Genomic DNA, 26,741 nt, shown 5'->3' with positions numbered 1-26,741 from the left:
CCTGCACATCTTGCCTTGCCTGTGCCTTTAGGCCATCATAGGAACAATGCTGTCACCTCAAGATCTCATGGGTTTTTTGCTACGCTCACAAATGCCGGAGGAACATTCTTGACAAAGAAGCAGCAGTTGAGAGTCTCCTATAAGCTGTGGCAATGCTACTGCTTCTTAAAGTTGCTTCTGCCCTCAGTATGGCAGAACAACTTACCTTCCCTTGAAGTTAGTTATCCAAACAGCTGGGCTATGTCCCTGTTTCCCAGGGGATAAGCAGTCTCTGTGGTAGAGATTTCTTCTACCTGCAGAGGGTAGGCAGTCTCATTGATGTGGAGAAAGTCAAATTCTGGTGAGAACTGTCTCAGTTCTGCTGTCAGTCATGCATGAATATTTCAAGAAGTATCAGGATGAATTTTTAAAAAGTGAAGAGGTAACATTCTCTGACTTCTGTATAGCTAGAGGTGTCCAAGTGAATAATGTCATGTAAGTTCCACCGCATTACTTCTGTTGTACATCTCTTTAAGGTCTGTATCTTTTTTGCATTTATCTTCCCTTAGTTGATGAACTCCAAGAACCAGCTGATCCCAGAAAACATCCCTTAGCTAATCAGGATGTTGCAGGTTCCTGCGTCTGAGCTATAAACAGGATGAAGCACCTCAGGCCTACTGAAGTAAAAGGAAGTTCCTAGGCACTAATTTTGTTTGTTTGCCTATATGTATTTGTTGCAGTTTTAGAATTATTTCTGTGTGTCACTTTTATCAGTGGTTCCCTATTCTCTGATCTAAGAACTGGATTTTTAAAGTCTTTATATTTGAATTTATTGGTCTAACTCTGACAGAGACTTCACTTTCTCTGTCATGACTCTGGTCTACCACAGAGTGGGGTTAAACAGCAACCACCCAACCTTCGGACAGGTTTGTACCATTTATTTTAGCATGAAAACATAAATGAAAAAAAAAATAGTTTACAAGTTAATTTTCACAGGACTTAGATGCTGCAAAGTCACAAGTTCGCCAGTTTTAAGTTTCTAGCGTCTCTTAATCAGTGCAGTTTCTATGAAGATGAACAGTTTAACTGTGGAGGTCCATGCTTCACCAGTTCTTTACCTTGCAGGAATTTTACATGAATCTTGCCCAGGCAGTCTCAAGGAGCTCAAGGTTTATCTAGACCTTATGTCAGTGATACAGCACATTTTTAGTGTTAGACATACCCCTTCAAATATGTTTCCATATAATAATTCCTGAAGGTTCCATACCCCAGAAGTGTCTCATCTGTTAGATAAGGATATTAGAATGGTTGAACTGTTTTACACAGGAATTGGGTTCATAAATACAAGGAAGGAGGAAACTGGATTCCATTGTGCAAATAGGTCTATGTTAAAACTATTTTTGTGGATAATAACTTTTAAGACCTTATCCATATAAAAAGTTTCTTTCGTGGGGCAAGTGTAGTACTGCTGAAATTTCCTATTCTGCTGCTTTTAATAGAGGAATGTACATGCACATAGTTAATTCTAAACCATAAAAAAATGTGTGTATCATGATCATGAGTTCATAGTTCTATAATTATCTTTGGTATTTATTGTAAAATAATCACTGCATAATCTAATGTATATATCTCAACTTTGCTCTACATGGAGAACAAGAGAACCTAAGAGAAACTCCTAGTGTAAGAACTGTATTTCTTTCAACAAAGGAAAGAAGAATTTTCCCAATATTTATAAGCAGTTAAAAAAAGGCAGTCAGGAGGAGCCAGAAGAGTACAGTCTGGTCAGCCTCACCTCAGTCCCTGGGAAGGTGATAGAGCAGCTAATCCTGGAAACAATTTCTGGGCACTAGAAGGACAAGAGTGTGATAGGAGTAGTCAGCATGGATTCACCAAAGAGAAGTTGTGCTTGACAAACTCGTTAAATCTCTGTGATTAAAATATTGCCTTGGTAGACAAAGGGAGAGCCTTGTGTATTATCTGCTTAGACTTTAGTAAGACTTTCAATGCTGTCTGCTGTAAGATCTTTATAGCAAGGATTTGATGAAGTATGGGCTGGATGATCAGACAGCCAAGTTGGTTGAAAACTTGCTGAATGGCCAGGCCTAGAGCGTGGTGATCAGCGGCACAGAGTCTCATTGAAGGCCAGTAATTTGCAGCGTACCCCTGGGGTCAGTACCGGGTCCAGTCTAATCCTGTTCAACATCTTCATTAATGAGCTGGATGATGGGGCAGTGTAGCTACAACAAGTTTGTAGATGATGCCAACCTGGGAGGAGTGGCTGGTATGCCAAAGCATTGTGTTCAGTTCTGGGCTCCCCTGTACAAGAGAGCTGGAACTACTGAAGGGAGTCCAGTCAGTGAAGAGCCACAAAGATGATTACGAGACTGGAGCATCTCTCCTATGAAGAGAGGTTAGAGAGAGCTGGGACTTTTTAGGTTGGAGAAGAGAAGGCTCAAGGAGAGCTTATCAATATGTATAAATACCTGAAAGGAGGGTGCAAAGAAGAGGGAAGAATACTCCTTTCCTTGGTACCCAGAGGCAGTGGGCAGAAACTGAAACGGAGGAGGTTCTCTCTGAACATCAGGAAATGCCTTTTTTTGATTTTATGGGCTGTTTGTTTGGGTTTTGTTTGTTTGTTTGGGTTTGGTTTTGTTTGTTTGTTTGGGTTTGGTTTTGTTTGTTTGTTTGGGTTTGGTTTTGTTTGTTTGTTTTTTATTGTGAAGGTGATGGAGCACTGGCACAGGTGGTCCAGGAAATTTGTGGAGTCTCCTTGAAGAAATTCAAAAGCCATCTGCACACAGTCCTAGGCAGCCAGCTCTAGGTGACTGTGCCTGAGCAGGGGTTTGGACGAGATGACCTCCAGAGGTCCCTGTCAACCTCAACCATTCTGTGGTTCTGTTGTGGACTGCGCTGTACTTACAGTTCTGTAATTTGTTTTATTAGTTCTTTCATTGTTGTTTGTCTTTTAGTCTTGGCTTGTCCAGTTCTCAAAAACAAGTGGAATCTTTGAAGACAGTTTTGATTTATGAACTCTGTAAATAATATATCCAGGGAATAGGTTAGGAATGAGTGTTTCCAATACTCTAAGCAGACTTCAGAGACTTAGATTAAAGGAGTGATATAATCCAAGACAGCAATTTTAAATCAATCCAAAGTGTAGTGACCGACATTTTATGAGAGTGGTCTTGGAGGAGGCACTTCTCTTCTGTGCCACTGTCCAGGAGGAGCTACACAAGCAACACATACTAGAGACAGGATGATCCAGGAGACCCACCTAGCCTTTTCAGAGTGATGCCTTATGTAGGCATCCCCAGGTGTTACAAATTGCTGGGATAACATGGAACCACCTCTTGGTTATTTCTATAACTTTACAGATCCAAACTGTCTGATGTGAGTTCAGATGAGTGCATTTTGTGTCCAAAAAAAATACATAAATGCGGTGACATGCTCCACAAAGGAAGAAAAGGCAGTGATTTCCAGAGTGAAACATGCTGCAAACTGCCATGGGCACTTGAACCTCCAGAGACAGCCTGCCCTGAGCACTGAACCAGTGCATCACTGTGGTGATGAGAGTGTTGTCTGTGGCCTGGTGTGTGCTTATGGGCACTGCTAACAGAGCCTGAGCTGCAGTCAGGCAGATAAACCACTTGGGAAGGTACTGAAATGCAGGTCCAAGTACAAGAACACTTTAGCAGTGGTGTTTGAGTTGGCCTCTGCTTGCAATGCCTGCTCTGTACTTTAAAGGACTATGTTCTTTTGAGCTGTCGAGTCCCCATTTTGCACAATATTGTATTTCCTTATCATTACAACCAAATTGTTTTTAGAAAAATATTGGTTAGCTGTTGAAAATGAGACTACATAGTCTAAAGCCCAAGATCGAGTGTGAGCTGGGGGACAACCAGTTCTTTTGCTCTGTCCTGCTTTATTTGTGCATTCATGCTCAAATTATTTTCAGATTTTCCCCAAGGATTGTATCATATGTTTCCCTTTTGTCATGCTGCTTTAACGGTGGTTATGCAGGCTGTTACACACTCTGTTGAAAATTCAGAAATGGTTTCTCAAGTGCAAGGACCCTACTTCACTTAATTTTCAGAGGTGCAGTGTTCCTGTTTACATCAAGTGAAATTGTGAATGCCTAACCCCTTTGGAAATTGCAGAAGGGTCTATTAATGAAACTACCGAGACTTCAAGTTTACAATCTGCTTTTGAAACTGTTGCATTATGTGCACAATAGCTGAGATACTGAATAGGTTTTCCTTAGATTTTCCAAGGACATAAACACTACCAAATTACACCTTCACATTGCTATGGTAATATTTTGATCTGATGCAAAATCTGACCTACCTGAAATAATTACAAGCCTTCTTGAAGTTATAAATAAGCATTTCCATTAAAAAAATACCATTGAATAGTCACACTTGTCAGCCTGGTTTAAGTTTTTGATTAATTTGTTCCTCAAGATTACCATACCTAAAAGAAATGGTAACAGCTGATCAAATCACTTCATATGCCAACAGTGACAGTGAGCTAACACTAAGTGAAATCAAAATGGGACTTTCTGAACATCCACTGGTTGATGAGAAAGTTAGGAAAGGCTGCTTACTGGTCTGTGAGGCCTGGAGAAATACAGACAGGAATTACTTCAGGGTGGACTTTCTTAACAGTGAACTGGCTCATGTTTTCTGTAGTGTTTCAGTTCTGCATTAACACCGCCCTGTTACATGAAGCTCTGCAAAGTGGATGCAGACTAAATTCAACCTGACTTCTGTTACTTCCATGGATGATCATAGCTCCTCCTTTGACACAATGCTAGATATGTCATTTCTATCACACATTCTTGTTGTACCATGCCAGCACAGAGCAGGTACAGAGACCGGGCCATTTCCTTCTGCTGTGGACAGCTATGGGCTTCCTATTTCAAATCCTCAAGTCATAACCTTTTGATTCTTAAAAGACTGGGAATCTCCAGTGGTCTATATGGAAGCTAGGGTTCTGGAAATAGCAGAGGTACCCGAACTCATATGTAGATACCTTGTGGGTCATTACTGCTGATGGCTGATCAGTGCTTTTTATAGGAGTTGCAGATCTGTCTTTTGATGCTCTCCTTCAAGGGAATGAGAGTGCTTCTTGTCTCTGCATAGGCTACGAAACACTTGGATCATTTCTCTGTGTGACATACATGCAACTGTAGTTAGCCCACCCACACAAAAAAGAGGGGGGAGAGAGAATATTTGTGCACCAGTGTTGTCTGCCTTTGTGTGCTTAACAGTCATAGATAAGGTTTTTGTCTGGATCAGGCCGTAAGCCCATGGCAACATGCCGATTACGGATAGATACTCTGCGATACCTACATCAAAGCACTTCATGGGCAAATCAGTGGCATTTTTGCATTGTTTTTTCCTATGCTTTTTCTAGTATTAGTATTGTCTACAAAACAAGATACCAAGTTCTTGTAAGCTTGTAAGCGTGTCCCTGGATGTTTCTTCTGCTCTGTCATCTAGGCCTGTCACAGGACCTTATACTTCCACTGTGTTTTAGGAAATCTTTTGATAATTACTCAGTAGTACTGCCAAAGGAGAACATCCCCTTTTTTTCTTCATTTTTTTCATTCCCTTTCTCTATCTTTTCCTTTCCCTTGCGTCTACAGTTTCTTCTGCTGCTGTACTTCTACCCAGTACTTGCAGAATTCTTCAGCTATCTGTCCTTGTCTTTTTGCTTATGCTCACAGATCAAGGAGCGTGATTGCGCCATGTATTTTCTGAACTGTGGATTGTGCTGCTGTTCTCTCTGTGTTGCATCAGGAAACGTTACCATTCTTCACAGCAGAGCTTCATAACAAAGCTTGCTTTTTTCTTCCTTAAACCTCCTGTACAGTTTTTTTACTTTCTGCTTCCCTCGATGTGTAATAGTAATGAATTAGGATTGCTGCTGTAAAATCTGTGGAAATGTCTCTTTGCAACTGGAAGTATCTAGAAGAGATCCCTCTGATAGACAAAAATGAAATTAAACTTCAGTTCGCAGCTGGCCATTATGTTGCTGCAATAGCATTGCTGTCATCTGGGTGCCTCGAATATGTCTCCATGGGCTTCTCCTTTATAAAGATTTTAAATAAATATGACAGGAGCCCAGTACCCTTCTGCCAATTTTAATGTCATAGTGGCAAGTGTTTCAAGCAGGTATACACAAGAGGCCTGTCTTCTCTCTTGAAAGTGCAGGTTAATAATAGGAATGCCACATTGGTTAATATAAAATTTTGCCATAAAAATAGAGGATGAAAATTAGAAAATAGGTTGGCCTTTTTATAAATTAAGGATTTTCTCTTTACATCTAGCTGCTTTGTTTTTCCGTGGTGATACTCAAAATGAATGAGTAGATATTTGACATGAAAGAGGTAGGCAAAATTGTTTGCTGCTAGAAAAGTTTGCACAAATCACTTTGTCAAAATGTCATCCCAGGAAATAATGTGAAAGGAGGATTAAAATTATAAGTAAATACAGGTAAAAGTAGTAAATGTATCAGGTATAAATTTGACTTCTCATGTTCTTATGTTGGATTCTTAAACGTAAGTATCAGGTTGTGACCAAAAACCTGTAGTAATCTACCTGATTGTGGTTTTTTATGTTTGTGGGGGTTATTTTGTTGTTTGTGTTGGTTGGTTAGTTGTTTCTTGTTTGGTTGTTTGGTGGGTTTTTTTGTTTGGTTGTTTGTTTTTTGTTTTGTTTTTTCAGCCCACATGAGGGACCAGATATTAATTAGACCCCAGCATTATGTGTCTGGGAGCAGCCTAAATTGTAGTCCAGCTTCACTACATGATTTGCACCTACCGTGCGGTACGTGCTCTGGAAGTCACTATGCCACTGGGGAGAAGTGACCACAGATATAAACCATTTCCCCAAATACATTATCGTTACATCTAATTTTGTTGCTTTCCATGAATCTTCACTATTTTAGAATTTTTGTCTCATCCGAATAACAAGTTCAAATAATGTCTCTAATTTTCAGTTAAATTAAAACTTAGAGGGTTGTGGGGTTTTTTTGTGTGTTTTTTTTTTTTAGTGCCCAATTTTTAAGGTTTATCTATATTGTAATTTATCAAGCCAGAATTTAGAACCTAAATGGAGTCTGAGACCTTTCTTAGATACATGCATTTCTATCATTATGATTTCTACTGTCTCTGTTTCTCACTGTTCACATTCTTTCATGGTATGTTTTCCTGATGCAAGCAGGTTAACCAATTGAATCCTTTCTTGGTGTCCTTTGATGTAGCCATCCCAGGCCGGTGTACCTTTAATTTTCTCCCTGAATCTATGATTTAAAAAAGAAGGAAGTTAAGATCCAAAATGGTGCATTTCCTCTAAAGTATTTTTAAGACTTCTCATTGCAGAGGTTTTCAGCTGCTTCTAAGATCATGTGAATTCAGAAGAGTTCAGCTGAATAAAACAGTGCATCATCCTACACTCCAGCCTGCTGCAAAATTTGGTTGCCATCAGCTCCAAATTCCTGATCTTCTCTGTTTCCATGTGAAGTGATTATGCTGTAAGCTACAGAGATGTTTCCTCAGGAAAGCACCGGCTTTGTCATCACACCTTAGAAAATACACAATTTGGTGATTGACTTGCTGTTGTGCACGGTTAAAGTGTTATTATTAAAACCAAAAAAAACTGTTGGTTTGGGAGCCAGCCCTTGGGGGCTGAGAGGCTGTTAGAGGTAGGTAGAGGTGCAGGGGATGGAGAGGAGAGAGTATCCTTACTTCCCCTGTACCCTCTGTGAAAAAGTACCATTAAAAAATTTCCTCTGGTTCCTGCTCCTGCAAATCTTGAGCTCCCTCTAACCTCTTGCTTTTGTAACAAAAACTAAATGGGGATGTGTTTTATACTGAATTCTTAAATTAAAGAGTCAGCATTGCAGAGATGTTTAGCTGTATATCCCAGCAGATTTAGGAGTCAGAATGGAAGTAAGAAAATCTAATGGAATAAAGAGACAAATACATTTTTGTGGTGGAAATGTCTCATATTTACAAAATGTTTCTTCACAATGTGAAAATTTGAAAAGACTAAGCTGTCAATAAGTCATACCACATTACAAAAAGTCCTGCAGTATAGCATTTACAAATGTGCACTCCTGGTTGTGTGTATGATAGAAGGTGCACTTATTGTGATAATTACTATGTCCACTTCTTAATTGTTTGAAAACCTTGTTGTGGTGCCATATGTTTTCATTAATTTTCGAACTGTTGTACCGGGACTCCATTACACTACATAGAGTGAAAATGACGTACTGGATTAGGAGAGATCTCTGCATTTGCATGTTAATAGACTTCCACAAAAGGTATATCCTGGTCCATTAGCAAATACAAATCTGTTAATTAAAATGTTTGTGTCCAAGTACACAAAGGATGACAGAAATAGCTTTTTGATGCATACAGATGAAAGGAGGAATGTTTAGAAAAAATTTCTTTTGCTAATCCAACCTAAATTGGTACTTACATAAGTACACTTTATTTCTGAAATAAGAAATGCATTTTATTTATGCCCATTGTCCTTGATTTCAAAGGTGAGTAGGCTAATGATTCTTAAGTCAACTCTTGTTATTGTATTGTCACTTGTTATAACACTCAGACGGTGGCCAGAGGTACTACCACTAGGCAGATGTTTCAGAAAGACTGTGTTCTTACTGAAGACACCCTTCAGCTAGAACTACAGAAACAAAACTTTAGACAGCACTGTAGCCAGAACTGTGCCACCAGGTAGTGGATAAAGTGAGTCATTTTTAGTTTCTTTTTTTTTTTTTTTTTCCTCTTCTGTTGTGCTCTGTATGGAAATGACCAGGATAAAATACTAGTACAAACTACCAGTACGAAGTACCAACAATGTTGTTGCTATTTAATAGATGTAAACTCAGCTGAGACTGGATGTGCTTGTTCTTTTTTTTTCATTCCTCAGAGAGGGTGATCTATTTGTCCTGTAGAAACAAAACAAATAAGGAAAGCTACCTGTGCATCACAAACAGAAAAAATGTAATCTAAGCCAGTTCTGTATGGTAGAAGGTAATATTGGCAAGTGGTTAGTTGCCATCTTGCAGCTGCTATAGTACTTCTTTAAGGAAATGAACTGCTTTAACTATTAAAGCAATTAAAAGCCATTCAAACAAATGGAGAATGAGGATGTGACAGATCTAACGACTGAACTAGAAAATTAACAGTCATTTTTGTTAGATTAATAGAAAAATCACTAGTGGTATTGACATTCGGGAGTATGTAGTTGCTTTAAAATGTCTACATCCCATTGAAATCAATGGCTACTGCTGTAGAACTATATTCAGATTTAACAGCACATTGACCTATTACCCACTTGCATTGTCATCGCTTTTATTATCACTTTTAAAAGCTAGGCATTTATTTCACACTGAGTAAAAGCTTACCATCTAAGGAACGCCTCCTGAAACCCGTCAGATTGTAATGCTTTGAACTGTGTTGCTATTGATTTCCTCAAGGTTATTTTCTGTATATTTTTTTGGTACCAAGTTCAAGTTCCATTGACGTTATTGGAAGTTTTGCCGATTATTGTAGTAATATCTGATGTTGACCTTCCGGATTAAATCCTTAAGATAAATATGGAAAGAAGAAACAACCTCTTCTGATTGTATTCAGGTGACTGGATGTTTCTAAATGGAAAATGAAGATGCTGCCTTTCCGACTGCCACAGCTCAGCAGCAGGTGTAGTAATAGGGGTAGAGGAATGAAGTAGTTGCGTCCTTTCAGGTCAATGGAGGTTGGTTTCTCTGTGGAGAAATTACATTTCTCTGAGTTCATTTAAACAAAGATACACTGTTGTCTTAATCCCTTTTAGAGTAAGTTGTTCCTTGTCTTTTGTCACACTAAAAACCTAACTGGACTACAGAGCTACATTATTAGGGGTTAGGTGGTTTCTTACTATTAAAAGAAAACTGTGAAGTTGAAAACATTTTTTTAATTCTGTCTTCTGTTGTTCCTTTATGAGCTCTTACAAGATTGCATGCTTAAAGAATGTTTTCTTTGTCTGAATTAAGAGGAATTCCAGGTTCTAGGATTTACTGGTCTCTTATTCCTATGACAAGATGTATGCCTCTAGAAATGCTACTTGCCACTGGAGAATAGGGAGAATTGTGTCAATAATTTTGACAGGGTTTGAACTGAAGCAAGTTCCTGGCCAGTGCAGCCAACTCACAGAGTCTTCAGCATGGGATCTGATACTACTAGAGTGTCTTCATGACCTTCCATAATGCCCCTGATTGTGCTCAGAGCTTTGAAATGGGCAAGAACTTTGTCAGAATCTGTTCTGCTGAGGGTGGAGCTGTGAACAGCCACAGAAGTGAAAAAATGCTGATTTTATTAAACATTTGCTTTGGAGAGCTTCACATAACAGTAGGGTGCAACTGCAGAAAGGAAAACATGCAGAATGCATGGTGCAAAATTGGTTGAGAGGACTCCTCGCAATGGTGCTGTGGCTGTGGAAGACGATATTGCATTTATGCATGTGCAGACACATGCACATTTGAGTTTGTGTCTAACGTAGCTTGTGGTAATAAGAAGTGATATTGCAATTGTTCAAAGTAGTAGAAGAGTGAGAGATGCACATCTACTGAATAGTTAGTGGCTCGAGGCATTGGAAAGCAAGATTCAGATACAAACTCTAACAGGAAAAGTTGGGCAATTCTGGATCACTGCTGTGTGTCTCTGAGACAAACACAGGTTCACCTGGGCAGGAGTGAGAAGGTTTTTTGCCTTCTCATTAGCTCCTGCCTTCTTCTCTCCTTCATTGCATTCACATTGTGTATTCCCAGTACAGTGTCACATCAGTTTTCTTGGTTCCATCCCATCTTTCCTCTGCTGGGAGATGGAGGAGCTACAGCTGTGCCACAGCTGGCTCATGTGTCTCGAGCTGAGACACTGCAGTGCAGGCCCACAGCCGTGATATTCTCAGTATGGAGGTACACGTGCATTACCGTCGTGGAAATACGCACAGAGATACACTACAGCATTTGACTCGTATATGGAAGATTTGGTCCTCTTTCCCCTTTGCACCATGGCCTTTGCTGGTTGTTTTGCAAATGCTTGTGGCCTACCCTACTTCATTGCTTATTTTAGTTTCCCTTGAGCTGTGTCACCATTTAAGTACTGCTTGCTATGTCAGTTTTCATAGCGCTCCTTTTTCCACAGTTAAGTGGCTACAGGACTACAAGTATTAAGTGGGCGAGTGCTGCAGTTGCTGCCTGTGGGAAGTTTGTTGCTGGTGTTCACTAGGAGCTAATGTAGATACTGTGTTAACAGGGTTGAACCCTAATAAATGAACCAGCAGTTGGAGAATTACAGACTAGTTCTAAATCCTCTAAGTCTGTGGAAAAGGTGAAATACTTAAATCTTCATTTTGTGATCGGAAGAAGACATGAAAGAAATTTGCTCTCTGATAGCAGTGTCATGTACAGCAATAGGTATAAGAGATGGTGGATATGTTTCTTAAGTTATTTTCTTTTGTGGTTAACACATCACTAAAAACAAAGATGAATGAGAAGCTGCTGAGATTAATCAGGCCATATGCTGCAATACATTAACAGTGAATGTAAGAACAATGAATGTCAGTCAGTTGCTATTAAATAGAATGGCCAGTAATTTACCACCTCGTTAAAAGATCAGGACACCCCGTTTTCTTGTTTGTTAATAGCAAAACAAATAGTCATTAGAATTTCCTGATAGGGCATTGAGTTCTTCCATCAAACACATTAATTTTGCCTACATATGAGGAGGAGCAATTTAGCAGAGCAGAAGCTCTCTCATGGGATATATCAGGGCACAGACTTATACACAGAGACAAGAAAATTGTTTTCTAAAAGTAGTGTCTGTAGGTATGTGAATGGATTTGTGTTGTGTGTGTATATATGTGCTCCATTTCATCAAGATTTGGCATCAAGGGGAAGTATTGCTTTTTACTTGCTGCAGTATTTGCCACAGCACCTGGATTTCTTTGAGGTTGTTCCCTACTTGCTGTACACAATACTCAGAGGTTCAACAGTGCCATCCTGTGGGTGATCTTAAAGGTTTGAAAGCTATGGCAGATAAATAAATGACCTCAGCAGGATAAGTTATTATAGAATATCAGATACTGTGTGTCCCCGTGCAATCAGCAAGAGTATTTCCCTCTGGTAGTCAGTCAGACTAATTATTCCTTTTCTGTCCAGAAAGTTAATAACCTAAATAACCAATGGGAAAGTATTTCAGGCAAGCTGATGAGCAGTATGCTTGTTAGTTTTACTCGATTGCTGAGAAATGTGGTTTTAATCATCTCAGTGTGTTTTTAATCATCTTGGAATTTATTTTTGCAGACAATGCCAAAATCAAAGGCAACTATGTAAATTCAAATAAGCGACCCTATAAAGAAGTATCTGGATGTCTTTAAAGAAGCATTAGGCTGAAATTACGACTAGTTTGCTTTCATGTTTCACAACCAGAAAATACGAATTCCCAAGCAACCTTGAAGATTAGCTGGATGGTTTGAACAACTGGCCAAAGTGCTTTTTATTTCAGAAAGATCGGGGCAGGATTAAAATCTGAAGTTTCAGAATATTTGGAGAACTTCTGTTCACAGAGTGAATATCATGCCAGGACAAGGTAGAAAATAGCAGAACTTGCTCTAATTAGGTAACAGTTGGAGGATCAATGGGTAACTGCAAATCATACGGTTTCATATAGGTTTTCTATTTTGCTTGCCTAAGCAACTTGTTAATAAGAGAGAATGACATATATTATTTGAAAATAGGCAAGGAAGTAATGGGCAAGTAGAAGGTTCTACTCATTTTTCAGGTGCCTGCAGATTCAGGGTGCTGGTGGGAGGGGGGGCGCGCTGCCCGCACACTGCCCATGCCCTGCGGTGCTGGGAGCTGGGTGCAGCTCTGGGTTCTGTGTAGGTGCCTTTTCAGTTCCTAGCCTGTCCTGGGAATTTCTCCTTTCCTTTCCACAGCTGGACGCCAACACTGAGCCACAGTACATCCCACTGCGTGATTTGATTAAAGGGAGGAAACACCAAATTACAAACACCACCATTATTCTTTGGTACTTAAATTAGGATGTGATCTGTGGTTCTTAAGTCTTGGATAAACATGTCATGCTATTATTAATATATTTCATGATTGTTTACTAGGCCCACTTAAACAGCAAAAGGTGATCACCAATGATAAGACGTGTCATTAATTCCCATGAGTATGAAAACACAAATATGAATCATTCCCATTTAGAAGATTAACTTAGTATGTTTTAAAGTATCTAACATTTTTTGATCTATTTTAACAAAATATCTTCTAGCCTAAAAGAAGCCTTACATCTGGGTCGTTCTGTCCTTTTTAAAGTAAGCTAACCTGTTTTAAATATTGGCATATTGGTAATCTTGAGACTGTGCTTGTACCCTGATTTACAATACGTATATGAATTTTGGACGGATCAGATGTATCTGGAAGATAATCTCTTGTGATATTTAGTTGAAGACAGAAAGGGTAATATCTAAGGGTAACCTCTGCACAGAAGAGATTTCTTTGTAGTCCTGATCAGTTTAAAGATAACTTGAGCCCTGGAGCATCAGCATTCATACAACTTTTATGCATTTCTAATATAACTGATGTGAATGGGTTTGCATCATATAAATGTCTAATTCTGGTTTTGAATCTCACTAAACTTTTGATCTTGATGTGGCCTTATTTTCAGGAGGTTCTGCGTTTAATCCTATGGTATTTTAAAGCCATCTGCTATTATTAGTTTTAAATATGTCTTTTACTTCAAGTGTCATTTTCTACTTTTACTATAACAAAGGTAAATGGGAACAATATTCTTCACTCTTTTGTACACCATATGCAAATAGTTCATAGCTATCTGCTCAGAGAGAAGGTTCTCCATGCTCTCTCAGCTATTTTTTCCAGCTTTTTTTCTGGTCTGATTCTTTACTTATGGTGTTCCTGGACTCAATACAGTATTTTAAATGAGGTATACTGTGAGGATCCATTTTTACCATTGTTTTTTCTCATTCTTTATTTGTCTTACCATGTTGGTTTCATTTCTTTTTCTGATCACCAGTGAACAGGGAGCACTAGCCTCCTACACCGGCTGGCTATATTAAGACCCATATCCCATTTGAGGAGTTTTTATAGTTCATGTGGAAAGGGATGATGCGTGTGCTCGGTTCTGTTTCCTGGTTAGGTGACTCTAAATGTAGGCTTTTGTTCTGGATCACATTGTGAGCAATGCTCGTAGTCCTTTCTCCACATGGAATCTGCCATTCAGCCCGCCACTAGAAACCAGCATCAGATCCAGACCCATCCCGTCAGGTGACGGTGAGGTCGGCCGTTTCAGATTCTGCAAACGGGAGAGGGGCCACGTGTGTTCATCCCCCACATGGCTGTGGGAATGTGCTGTGCTCTTCCCTGCTTTTGGGACCACCCTTAGACAGCTGTGAATCTGTGTGATCTGTATGTGTGTACATGCAGAGCCTCTGCATGTGTGTGCGCTCGTACGCTAGATACATAGATAGATACAGTAACTATAAAATGGCCTGTTAATGTAGAAAAGTAATTTATTCTGTTTTTTAAATGGAGTTGGATAAATACTCATCTGCCCTATGTGTGTTCTGTGACCTGTGGGAGATTTCACAATAATCCCAATGTCACTGTTTCTGTCTTTGCAGTATGTCTGTCAGAATTCAGTTCAACCAATCCCTCTAAGGTGAAAGCATGAGATTTTAATGTTATTCATGCCTCATTTCAGCTAGTTAATGATCTTTTCAAGTATTCTATTTTCTTTGTGATATAACTGCAATGTCAGATAAAGGTCTTATTCCAGCTATGTATTATGAAATAATAGAAATCTTTGTTTTATTTGAACATAATCAGGACGAATTAATCCAGTAGAGAGTCTGATGTTAAACAGGTGCAATTCTTAGCAGCGTGGCACATATAAAATCAGAGCGAGTTCTTTGAACACTCAGGTCTTAACAGATGTGGAGTTTTTTTTCTCCATATGTTATAACAAAACAAAGATTTGCTCTGGAAGTATTGACACACACTCTAAGCAGTCTTGGCAAGCACGCTATTATCTTCCTTGCGCAATATTGGCTGTGGCTATTACTTAACTTTAAATAAATATGTGTATTAAATAGCTTTAAAGCACATATATGTATAAACAAAATTGGTTTTTGTCAGAAAGTAATATTTTTTCGTTGTCTTTACTGATACCTAGACAAAGGAATGGTGCGTTTTCAAAACAACATCTGTCAAATTGATTTTCATCAGATTAAGTATATCCTCAAAGCAACCATCACAGCTTACAAAATACTGGGAATGTAGGTTGTGCTTCGCATAAAACACCAATAGAATTTAAAGCACTTGAAAGTGCTTTCAAATGTAGCGATGATAGCCTGTGCATATTCCCCATTTTTGTTTCTATTTTCGGTGGTTACTTGGGAGAGATGGGTGATGTTGCAACACTGCAATCCCAGTAGATGTCCCAGAGTGCAATTACGGATTTATAGTCCTGGCAGCTAATCTGGGTCTGAAAATGCCAATGGTTTGAGAGTCTGGCAGCAGAGATGGCATTTATAGCGAAGAAGTTAATCTGTAGAAATATTTTTTTCATTAAGAATGGAATTGAAGTGTGAATCAGTGACTGAATATCCAGACCTTCTCTCTTCTGTTTAATTCTTCATTAGTATAGATGTGTGATTATATATGCTCTGGCCTGATTCCGGTTCTATAAATTATCAAAGATAACTGATAATATTAAATTTTTAAAGATCTTTTCTGGGACAATGTAGTAAAATTGAGGGGAAAGCCAGTGGCTTTAACATAGAACATAAATATAGACACAGTCAATCATTCAAGTTTCTGGCCAGCTTTTTGTCTTTTGTCCTGCTAGAGAATAATGCATGATAATGAGCTCCATGAGAGGCTGATGTATCTTCCATAGGCACAAAGCATTTTGCTGTTGTAATCAGTTAAGTAGAGAGGTGCAGCCTCATTACAGCGTGTGCCGCAGCTGAGTGTGGGAACTCAGGTCAGCCAGAAATGAGTTCAGGGGTTTCTGTAGAAGATCTTTGTGGATGAAGGTTAGAGGTGTTTGAGCTGTAAGCCACATCAGCATTCCCATTAGTTCCTCCATTTAGAAATTGGAAATCTAGCATAACGCAAGAAGAGTCCCATCAAAAAGCCATGGAGAAGATGAAAGTCAAGGATATATCTGTTCAGCTGCATATGGATGTAGATACATTTTGACAATTCTGGTTTACTGTTTGGTTGTTCCTTATGTGTCAGTGGTTTGCCCTGTGCTATCCTAAAATGTTCCACATTAACTGTAGGTGAGTTAGTGTGAGGTGTTTTACGTGCACCCATGGCACAGTCCTCATTAGCGTCCTGTTTCTAAGACAGTGCAACTGAAGACAGTCCCAAGAACTATGGCTAAATATATTATTTATGGTAGTGTTCAAGTGCTTTATATCTGAAGGATATAATTTTTACCAGGAAAATGGTACTGATGATTCTTGTCTTCTTTATAAAGATATGCTAGCTAATTCCGCAGTGCTACCTGAAGCATAAATTTCAGACTGGATTTTTGGCTTTAACTAATTCTGAAAATGTTGCTTGTAGGATCTTCAGCTTAGTTCCTTAGACAAAGCAATGTACAACTAAGTAAAAATAAGTACAAAAATTTAGCAAATATTTTAACATTATCCAGATTTATTGTGTACCCAGGGAACCTGGCACTTGCAAACTCAGGTCCTTTAAATGTTGATAGCAGGGTTTCTGAGAAGACTTTTATGATTTTCAGTGGGAAAAGCTGTGCTTGAAACAGCCATTGCACTCAAGATTCCTTCTGGTTGTCATTTTTGGCCGAATTCAGGGAGCATTTATCTTGTTTTTAAAGCAGGAAGTATGGAACAGACAGCAGATAATAGAGCTTGGTGCTAGGCAGACAAGCCGTAGCACATTCAGCAAATACAGGCTCTTTTTGGGAAACATTTATTTGAATTTCATGTGTCATCCAAGCATGGTGAACACCGGAAGGTCATAGAACATAAGGAAAAAATAATCTGATTTGAATTTCTCACTATACAATATTAATAATAATGTGACATCAAGCAATCAAGTGTTTTTCTGAGTGTGACTAAAGCCAGATTCCATGTATGGTTGAAGAATAACTTGCCATGCATTTTTTTATCTGTTTGCTGTCAATTTCATTTATAGTGTCATGGTGTTAGTTTATGAATGGTACCTTGAGCCACTGCAGTACATCTGTGTTTTCTCAGTCAGAGTTATTTCTTTGAGTTTGTTACTCAGCATTCAGGAAATCCCATGCAAACTGTAACATACTCCTTGGCTCAGTATGATTAGGATAAAATGAGAGTGTTTTCCTATTGATCTTTGTTTGCTATTAGTTTATACTGACAGAAGATTAGATTGAAGAAGTCTAATATAGCTATCAAAATATTCTTTCTCAGTGCAAGAAATATCACTGCTACTCTTAAATGGAGGTATTTTAGAGCAGAAATTATCACAGTATCACAGTATGTTTGGGATTGGAAGGGACCTCAAAAGATCCTTCTTTTCTCCCTTTTTCTACTCCTGTCTTTCACCTTCTGACTTTCTAAAGATTTCTTGAAGGGGTGATGAGTCTTATTGAATAACTAATGTATTCAGAGACTGTGTAGGAAAACCATAACTTAAACTGGGCTCAGGCAATATTTATTAGACCATTATATCAAGGTCTAATACTGTACTGCTTGTTACCTTAACTTTACATAGCATCATATTAATAAATCTTTACAAGCTGTGTAGTTGTAAAGTACATCATAATAATCTTTATCATTCCTCTAACAGATCATTTGATTTGTGTTTGCTTTATGTTGTTCCAACCTTGTCAGCGATAACATCACAGAGTAGAGACCCTTCTTGTGCTCCAAATAATGAGACACCTGCTCAGAGTCCTTGGTTGTCGACGTGCTCAGAGGGAGGCACAACTTCATCTCCACACCCTCTTTCCCTTCTCAATGCCTCAGGTTACATGGTTTTCTTACAGAAGAATTATCTTTATTGTGGAGATTTTCTGGAGCTCCTGGTCTCCATCCTTCTGCAGACCCCATGCAGATGTATGGGCTTACTTGCCCAGAAGACCGCTGGAGTTGCTAAGAATTTACAACTTAGGCACTGTGCCAATGCCCACGACCATGGGTGAGCTGTTAGACATGGCTGCACTTCGGCCTCCATGTAGAGGTGGTCAGTTCAATAGATCAGTGGCCCAGGGAAACTGATCCCTCGTGCTGACCAGGCTTCAGAATCACATAGAATCACAGAATGTTAGGGATTGGAAGGGACGTCGGAAAATCATCTAGTCCAATCCCCCTGCCGGAGCAGGAACACCTAGATGAGGTTACACAGGAAAGTGTCCAGGTGGGTTTTGAATGTCTCCAGAGAAGAAGACTCCACAACCCCCCTGGGCAGCCTGTTCCTGTGTTCTGTCACCCTCACTGAGAAGAAGTTTCTTCTCAAATTTAAGTGGAACCTCTTTTGTTCCAGTTTGAACCCATTACCCCTTGTCTTATCATTGGTTGTCACTGAGAAGAGTCTGGCTCCATCCTCCTGACACTCACTCACTCACTATATATGTGTAAACATTAATGAGGTCACCCCTCAGTCTCCTCTTCTCCAAACTAAAGAGACCCAGCTCCCTCAGTCTTTCCTCATAAGGGAGATAATCCACTCCCTTCATCACCTTCGTGGGTCTGCGCTGGACTCTCTCCAGCAGTTCCCTGTCCTTCTGGAACTGAGGGGCCCAGAACTGGACACAATATTCCAGATGTGGTCTCACCAGGGCAGAGTAGAGGAGGAGGAGAACCTTTCTCAACCTGCTACCCACCCCCTTTCTAATACACCCCAGGATGCCATTGGCCTTCTTGGCCACAAGATCACAGTGCTGGCTCATGGTCATCCTGCTGTCCACCAGGACCCCTAGATCCCTTTCCCCTACACTGCTCTCTAACAGGTCGTTCTCCAACTTATGCTGGAACTTGGAGTTTTTACTGCCCAGTTGCAAGACTCTACACTTGGCCATGTTATATTTCATTAAATTTTTCCCCACCCAGCTCTCCAGCCTGTCCAGGTCTTGCTGGATGGCAGCACAGCCTTCTGGCATGTCAGCCACTCCTCCCTGCTTGGTGTCATCAGCAAACTTGCTGATAGGGCACTCTATTCCCTCATTCAAGTAACTGATGAATGTATTGAATAATACAGGCTCCAGTACTGATCCCTGGGGCACTCCACTAGATACAGGCCTCCAACTGGACTCCATCCCATTGACCACGACTCTCTGGCTTCTTTCCTTCAGCCAGTTCACAGTCCACCTCACTACCTGATCGTCCAGTCCACAGTCCCTCAGTTTAGCTGTGAAGATGCTGTGGGAGACTGTGTCAAATGCTTGAATGAAATCAAGATAGACCACATCCACTGCTTTACCATCACCTGTCCACCTGGTTATGTCCTCATAAAAGGCTATGAGGTAGGTTAGGCATAACTTCCCCTTGGTGAAGCCATGTTGACTGCCCCTAATGACCCTCTTATCCTTGATATGCCTTGAGATGGCACCAAGGATAAGTTGTTCCATCACCTTCCCAGGGATGGAAGTGAGGCTGACTGGTCTATAGTTACCCAGGTCCTCCTTCTTGCCCTTTTTGAAGGCTGGAGTGACATTTGCTTTCCTCCAGTCCTCAGGCACCTCTCCCATTTCCCAAGACTTGGCAAAGATGATGGAGAGTGGTCTAGCAATGACCTCAGCCAGCTCCCTCAGTATCCACAGGTGCATCCTGTTTGGACCCATGGATTTATGGATGTCCAGGTTGCTTAATTGCTCCCTAACCCAGTCCTCATCAACTAAAGCAGTCTCCTCCATTGTCCTGACTTCCTCTGGGGCCTCAGCGGTACAGGGCTCCTCAGGACAGCCTCCGGCAGAGTAGACAGAGACAAAGAAGGTGTTCAGTAACTCTGCCTTCTCTGTGTCTTCTGTCACCAGGGCACCCACCTCATTCATCAGTGGGCCTACGTTGCCTCTGGTGTTAGTTTTATCTGCCATGTATTTGAAAAAACTCTTTCTGTTGTCCTTGACCCCTCTTGCCAGGTTTAATTCTAAGGAGGCCTTAGCTTTCCTAGTTGCTTCCCTACACCCTCTGACAACAGCTTTATATTCTTCCCAAGTGGCCAGCCCCTCCTTCCATGATCTATAAACTCTCCTCTTCCACTTGAGCATACCCAGCAGTTCCCTGTTTAACCACGCAGGTCTCCTGGCTCCCTTCCTTGACTTCCTACATGTCAGGATGCTCTGATCTTGAGCTTGGAAGAAACAGTCCCTGAATGCTAACCAACTGTCTTGAGCCCCTTTACCGTCAAGTACCCTTTCCCACAGGATTTCCCCTAGCAATTGCTTGAAAAGGCCAAAGTTGGCTCTACTGAAGTCCAGGGTTGCAATTCTGCTTGGTATTCTGTTCCTGCCATGTGAGATCCTGAACTCCACCACCTCATGGTCACTGCAGCCAAGGCAGCACTCAACCTTTACTACTTCAACCAGGCCCTCCTTGTTAGTTGAATTTCAGCTGTGGAGAGTCTTTCATTTGGGATGGATGGAGGTCTGCAAATGAAAAAGCAGGACAGACTTTGCTTTATGTTTTTTAACATTTCTTTTACTGCAGATGTGATTCTCCTGTGTAACAGAATAGATAAATATCTGCTTGAGAATCTCGGTTTAAAGTACTGGGTGTTGTTTTCCTGAGACTCAGAATCTTGATCCATTTGATTGACAGATATAAATTTGAATTTAATTTTATTCTCTATCATAGCAGTAAGTTTAGTCCAACTGTAGTTTTCATTGTTGCAATACAAATATACTAAGCCTAAAGTACTGCTGGCAGCTTATATAGAAAATTTGAGGATTAAGAAACCAGTGCAAACAAACAAAGACTCTCAGCTTTAAGCAAGGAGCAGAGTGTTGTTGGACTAGCCTTTTACTGCTGTCACAATTAATGTGAGGGAATAGCAGCCAAAACCTATATATCTGTTCTTGGGTGCGGTAAATACCAAGGCAATAATCTTTTGAAGAGGAAATTTGTGTTGTCTGTTTGAAACGTTCATTAAATGCCAAAAATGCAACTTGGTTTTTGCATTCTATGTGTGATATACTTTTCATTTTACCTGCTAAATAATTTGTACAAATAATCTCTATTAATTTTTTTCAGCCCACCTAAACCAACGGTGTTCATCTCCGGTGTCATTGCTAGGGTAAGATTACCATTAAATTTCTTTCAATCATAGAAAAGTGATTGTAGGCTTTCCAGAATTATCACTGATCAGAGCAAAATTAAGCTGTTCCATTCCTCTTCCTTTTTCATGAGAAGAGGCTTAATGTTTTGTGTATTTGTGTAATTCCCTTTGAGCATTCTTTTTGTGTGAAATAGAAATTATTTATTGAAATTACTTCCACTGTTTTACTTTGAATTTTAGCACTTTCAGTTTATTGGATCTTCTTTTCATATCTAAGCTAGATATTACTGCATTCATTTTCTTTGAAAGTGGTTGCATGTAATCTGCTGCTATAGCTTGATCTGTGATGAGGAGCAACACTCCTGCCTGCAGGGATACGTGTTTGAACATACGTGCTTCAGCTGCCATATGTGCCTTGAGGTACTTGGGTTTCCAGGCGTTATTCCCTGGATTTTAACAGCAGGCAGAACCTGGAAATCCATAAACTAAATAATTAGTATTTACTAGCCATTAATCATATGATCAGTAATTCATGTCTTTTGTGCTGTGACAGGGTTTTTATCATAGCTTTACATGATGAGTACCTTTATCATGATGGCCTTTATACCACTGGGGTGTGTAATGGGTTGGTTTACCTGTAAGATGCTATCGTTGTGTCAGATCACGTAGGTGGAAAGAGTGAGCTGATGCCATTTTCCCCAGTCCATAGGGGTAAGCAGACTGCTGTATTTCTTGGACCTCCATCTGCATCAAGGTGGATGCCTAATTTACCTCTAACTAATTATTGCATTAATGTTTAGTAATTTTGATAGCACTTTAACAGTTGTAGGGTAGTGGTATTTTTTTTATGAGTGACAGAGGAAATCTCAGACTAAAAATCACAGGCCCCCAGTTTCATGGTCATGCAAAAGCTTGAAAATAAATGCCTGTGGGGGCTAGTCAGTCTCTGTCCTTAGTGGTCCTGAAAATCAACTTGAGTAAGCTGGTCTGATCTGATAGCTAGCTCTGCTTTGAGCAGGAGGTTGGACTAGAGACATCCTGGGATGCTTTCCAACCTGAATTATTTTACAATATTTTGATTTGAAGATAGGCATTTTTTTGCTAGTACTTACAGTACTTACTAGACTGACTGTCACCTGCTGGACTGTTACAGTACCCACAAGTCATAGAAGAGCTGTTTGAGACAACAAGGTATGAGGGTTCAGAGAGGCATGGAAAAAGCAAAGAGCAGCATCAGGGGGAAAGAAGGTATAGAATGTCAAGTCTGAGAAGAGGAGATGTTTGAAAACTGGAGTAGTGAAAAAATGTAAGAAGTTAACCTAGTGATTAAAATTTTTAAAAAAGTCGTGTCAGAACAGAAAGGAAGAACTTGTAGTAGATTGAAATGGGGTCAGGTGTGAAACAGGCCATCTGAAACATAAGCTTCATAAAAAATATTATAAAAAAATATGCCTGTGTAAGATTGTCACCCCATAAGCCGATGGCATACAGGGAGTTTCTGACTTCTGTTTGTCCCAGAGGGAAGTTGTGGTGCTATTCTGCTCCCTCGTCACTGAGCACCAGCAGCAGTTGTTTCCCGCTATTTTTTGAAAACTTCATGGGACCGACTCTAGAAATAACAGTTGTTAACAGGTGGCGTAATGGTTACAACTGCACTGACCCTGCCCAGCAGTGGCACTTGAGAACTAACACTGGCAGACCTGGCTAAAAGTGCACGTTAATCTTAAAAGCCAGCCACCCCTAAGATTGGAGCCAAAAGTAGTTTTAGATCCCACCTTTCTTCCCACGGACTGGCATTCCTGCAGTAGGTTTCCTTCTGCAGGCAGTTTTTCATGCTACCTTACCTTGCCGGTGAAGTAGTCTCCTCTTACCAGTTGCTCTGTGAAAACAAAATAAGTCAAGGAGATCTGACCATACAGACCCAGTGAAAGTGGCAGAGAGTGAGGAGCCTTTAAGCACTTGAAGATAGGAGAGAGGTTTTTTTTTCCTTTGGATCATTTTAAGATACTGCATTCTTGCATGGCATATGTAATTGGAAGAAGTGAAACTTGTAGAAGTGAAATTTTGAAGCTGGCTAAAAGAAAGTCACGATAGAATGTGTACAAGGGGACTTCAGAGAAACACGCAACAGTGCTTTCCATCTGCTCTTCACATTTTTAAAACTTAAATGCATTTGAACTGGAAAGTACACTTTCGAGATTTCTTAAATTTTTCCTGGTGTGTTCTTTGAACAGGGTGATAAGGACTTTCCTCCAGCTGCGGCTCAGGTGGCTCATCAGAAACCACATCCTTCTGTGGAAAAGCTTCCTCACCCGCAACATGTCAAACAGCACATCCACCAGCCTCGCAAGTGAGCTCTCTGACAAGATCTCAACCAAACTACCATCAGCAAATAAGTTTTCAAAATAAGACCAAAACCCTTTAGGATTCATGCTGTCAAATCACTAAAACAATACGCTGTTTCTTTTACTTCTCAAGGGTTAATAAAAATGAAGACATTGTTCAGTTGTTATCCCACATGGAAAATTCTCTTTTAAGTATTTGCTGATCAAGAGTGGGTTTTTAATAAGATTTTCTCATTGCCAAGATAAAACTTTAGTACAATTAATGAGCTTAAAACTTGTACTTTTAGTTGTGGAGTCACAATAGCAGATAGTTAATGTAGGTTTTATGCTAAGCTAGTAAGGAAGAATAGCCCTTTTGTACTGGTACCTTGACTATCTGGAGGGAGTTTGAGACAAATCGATGTTTGTCTTGATCATGTAGAATCCTTGGAGTCTTCAGTAGCCTACGGTGTTACACCCCAGTACCTGTGCCCTCTGATTTCAACTAGTGAGATGAAAAAAGAGCCCAAAACCATTTTCAAGTGGGCAGAAATCCAGCTGAATCTTCTTTACACCCCTTTGCACTTGCAGTCTTTGAAGGTCTGTGGGTGTGGAAAGGGGAGAGAAACAAAGGTTACAAGAATGCTGCTGCTGTAAGCAACTTATTTGTGGTCTCATGGGTCTCACTGGGGGCTGTATTTTTATGAGGTGCTGACTTCTCAATTCCAATAGCAAACTGAAGGACCTCAGGACCCTCCAGACTTGAACTTAAAGAAAATAAACTGATGAAAAATATGTTTTCTTTTTTTAACTTACAGTTTGAGGTCACTGTCTGAAATTAAGAGATACCATTAGTAAATGTCTTTAACTTTATGACCCAGCCTCTGTTGTGTTTTTCCTAGTCTTCTTATTGTGAATAAGGACAGTGGTAATATGAGAGAATAAAAAAGTTACTTTTCAAATAGAGCAATCAGATTAGTTTAAATCTTTTGACTGCACAGTTCAAAATCATTTAGCTGTATTATTTTCCTTCTGCAACTCACCTCTGTAAAACCCAGAAAAATAATTTTTTAAACATTCTACCTACATTTTTAAAGCGTAATGCTGTTTTTAACCGACTATAGATACAGTACAGCCTTTAGTACTCTCTAGGTTTACAAAACTTCTAATAATGTCAAAAAAATGGGTACCGGAGCTAGTGCTGCAAACATAACCCTGGCAAATTAGTGGAAGTTTGGGGTCACTTGGGGTTTTACTAGTTCGTTTATGTTTAAAATCAAATACTATAGTAAACCAGTGAGGAGTGTTTTAAAAATACCGTATTTTTTACAATTTCTGCAGATTATATAATAATTCCCCGAGTAGCTGATTTAAAATAACAACAACAAAAAAATCGTCTGAAATATGGCCCATTTCACAAGTGAGATAACTCACTTCATCTGGGTGAGAGGGACCTGGCATTTCCATCTCTTCATAGGCTTGAAATGGAAATGATGTTTTGCAAAGGATATGCATGGATATATTTATTCTACACCCAAGGAAGGATGTACAATCTGTATATGCAGTCCTTATTTTCAATTTAATTAAATAACCATACTTGCCTTAAGGAACGAGTGTTGTTTATAAGAATTATTTTGTATTAGGATATGCATAATTTGTAAAATATGCTTTCGATGTCGGTACGTCTGAGGCCTTGTTCGTAGCCACTCATGAGTGTACAAGTGATTCACACATGAGTAACTGATTCACACATGAGTAACTCATTCACAAGGGGAGCATTGTTGAGTCTCATGGAATATCCGCATGAGGTAATTTTCTGGCGGGAACGTTTGTAGATTCAGGACAGAAAGTGGTGGCATCTTGTTGATGGTGCAGCCAGCAGCTGTCAGTGATGCGTCAGCGATGAAGCAAATTGTCACAATTGCTTGGTACTGGTAGCTGCTGGATTGAGAGTGAGCTGGATGATCTTGTGCCCACATCTGAAGTAGCGTCTGTACTGCAGCTGTAGTCAGTAGTGATGTAGTCAAGACAGTTGGTAGAGTTTAGGTATGGTGTCTTCAACCAAATGGAAGTGTCTTTCAAGATGAGCTGGGTCACTCTGGACTCCATCGACTGCAGTAGAAAACAAAGCGTACCTTAGCATAGGAGCACACGGTTAGATGGGGCTGGGTACCTCTACTCTGTGTTTAGAAATCACACAAAATCACAGAGTGTGCTTGTAGAAATGCATATTTCTGTCTTCTGAAAGCAACACCACATTTCCTTTCTAGTACTGAAACTTAGGAACATGGATGCTTTTAAATTACAAACTACTGCTTCTGGTTGTTAATGCAATATATACAACATATATAGACAATACCTGAATTTTGTCTTTGATTACTTAGATGAGTATGTAAGTTTGTACAATGGAGTATGACTCTCAAGATAGCTTTAGTGGTTTTTAGAGTGCAGGAATTCTTATATGGTTAGAAAATGTCACTGTATGAAAGCATATTATATATTGTTTGCAGGTATCCATGTTTATACATTGGTGTCCTTACCAAAGCATTACCATGCCCAAAAAAAAAGGAATCATAACTGGTGATCTGGATTGCCTACTGATGATTATTGATAATTTAAAGTGTGTTACAATAATATTCAAGCACAGGAGATGTTCAGATGTTGTCTTGAAATGATTGCAAAGTAAATTTTCTGTAATCGTCAATGTGGCAATAATGTAACAATAAAGCATGCAGATATATATTGGGCTGGGGTTTTTTCTGTAAGTAAAATGTAAATCAGCAGGGTGCAGTTTTGTGGGGTTTATGGGATTTTATTACAGATTGTGGCACAACTAATCAACATTTTATAGATAGTGAAATTTATTAGGAAATTTTATGACACAGTGGATGAGCTGGTTTGGATAGTCCAGTCTCATTCAAAATAAGAACTAGATGCTGCCAGCTAGAATGGGAGTTGCTGTTTTCGACTACAAAATTGGAGATCCTCACCGGATCTTTGCAAAGCTATAGAATCTAAGATTGGTAATAAATCAGTATGGTAAAGGAAATTAAATTTAACATTTTCCATTGCTTTTCAAGTTCTAATCTTCTTTCAGAAAAGAAAGCATTGTAATCAGAAGTGGTA

General features: G+C 39.7%; 1 protein-coding gene across 1 annotated transcript in view; it reads left to right on the top strand.

The window, feature by feature from the left end:
• DAP (death associated protein) overlaps positions 1-26,355 on the top strand; it is a 56,421-nt gene extending 30,066 nt beyond the window's left edge. Inside the window, exons 3-4 of the mRNA XM_065831449.2 lie at positions 21,267-21,309; positions 23,526-26,355. Coding sequence (XP_065687521.1) covers positions 21,267-21,309; positions 23,526-23,645 — 163 coding nt within the window. The 3' untranslated portion in view covers positions 23,646-26,355. The remainder of the gene's footprint in view (positions 1-21,266; positions 21,310-23,525) is intronic.
• Positions 26,356-26,741: the final 386 nt, after the last annotated feature.

The sequence above is a fragment of the Patagioenas fasciata genome, chromosome 2 (assembly GCF_037038585.1).
Source record: "Patagioenas fasciata isolate bPatFas1 chromosome 2, bPatFas1.hap1, whole genome shotgun sequence".
Taxonomy (NCBI): domain Eukaryota; kingdom Metazoa; phylum Chordata; class Aves; order Columbiformes; family Columbidae; genus Patagioenas; species Patagioenas fasciata.
The sequence above is the reverse complement of the archived record's forward strand: the minus strand, read 5'-3'. Positions and strand labels throughout refer to the sequence as shown.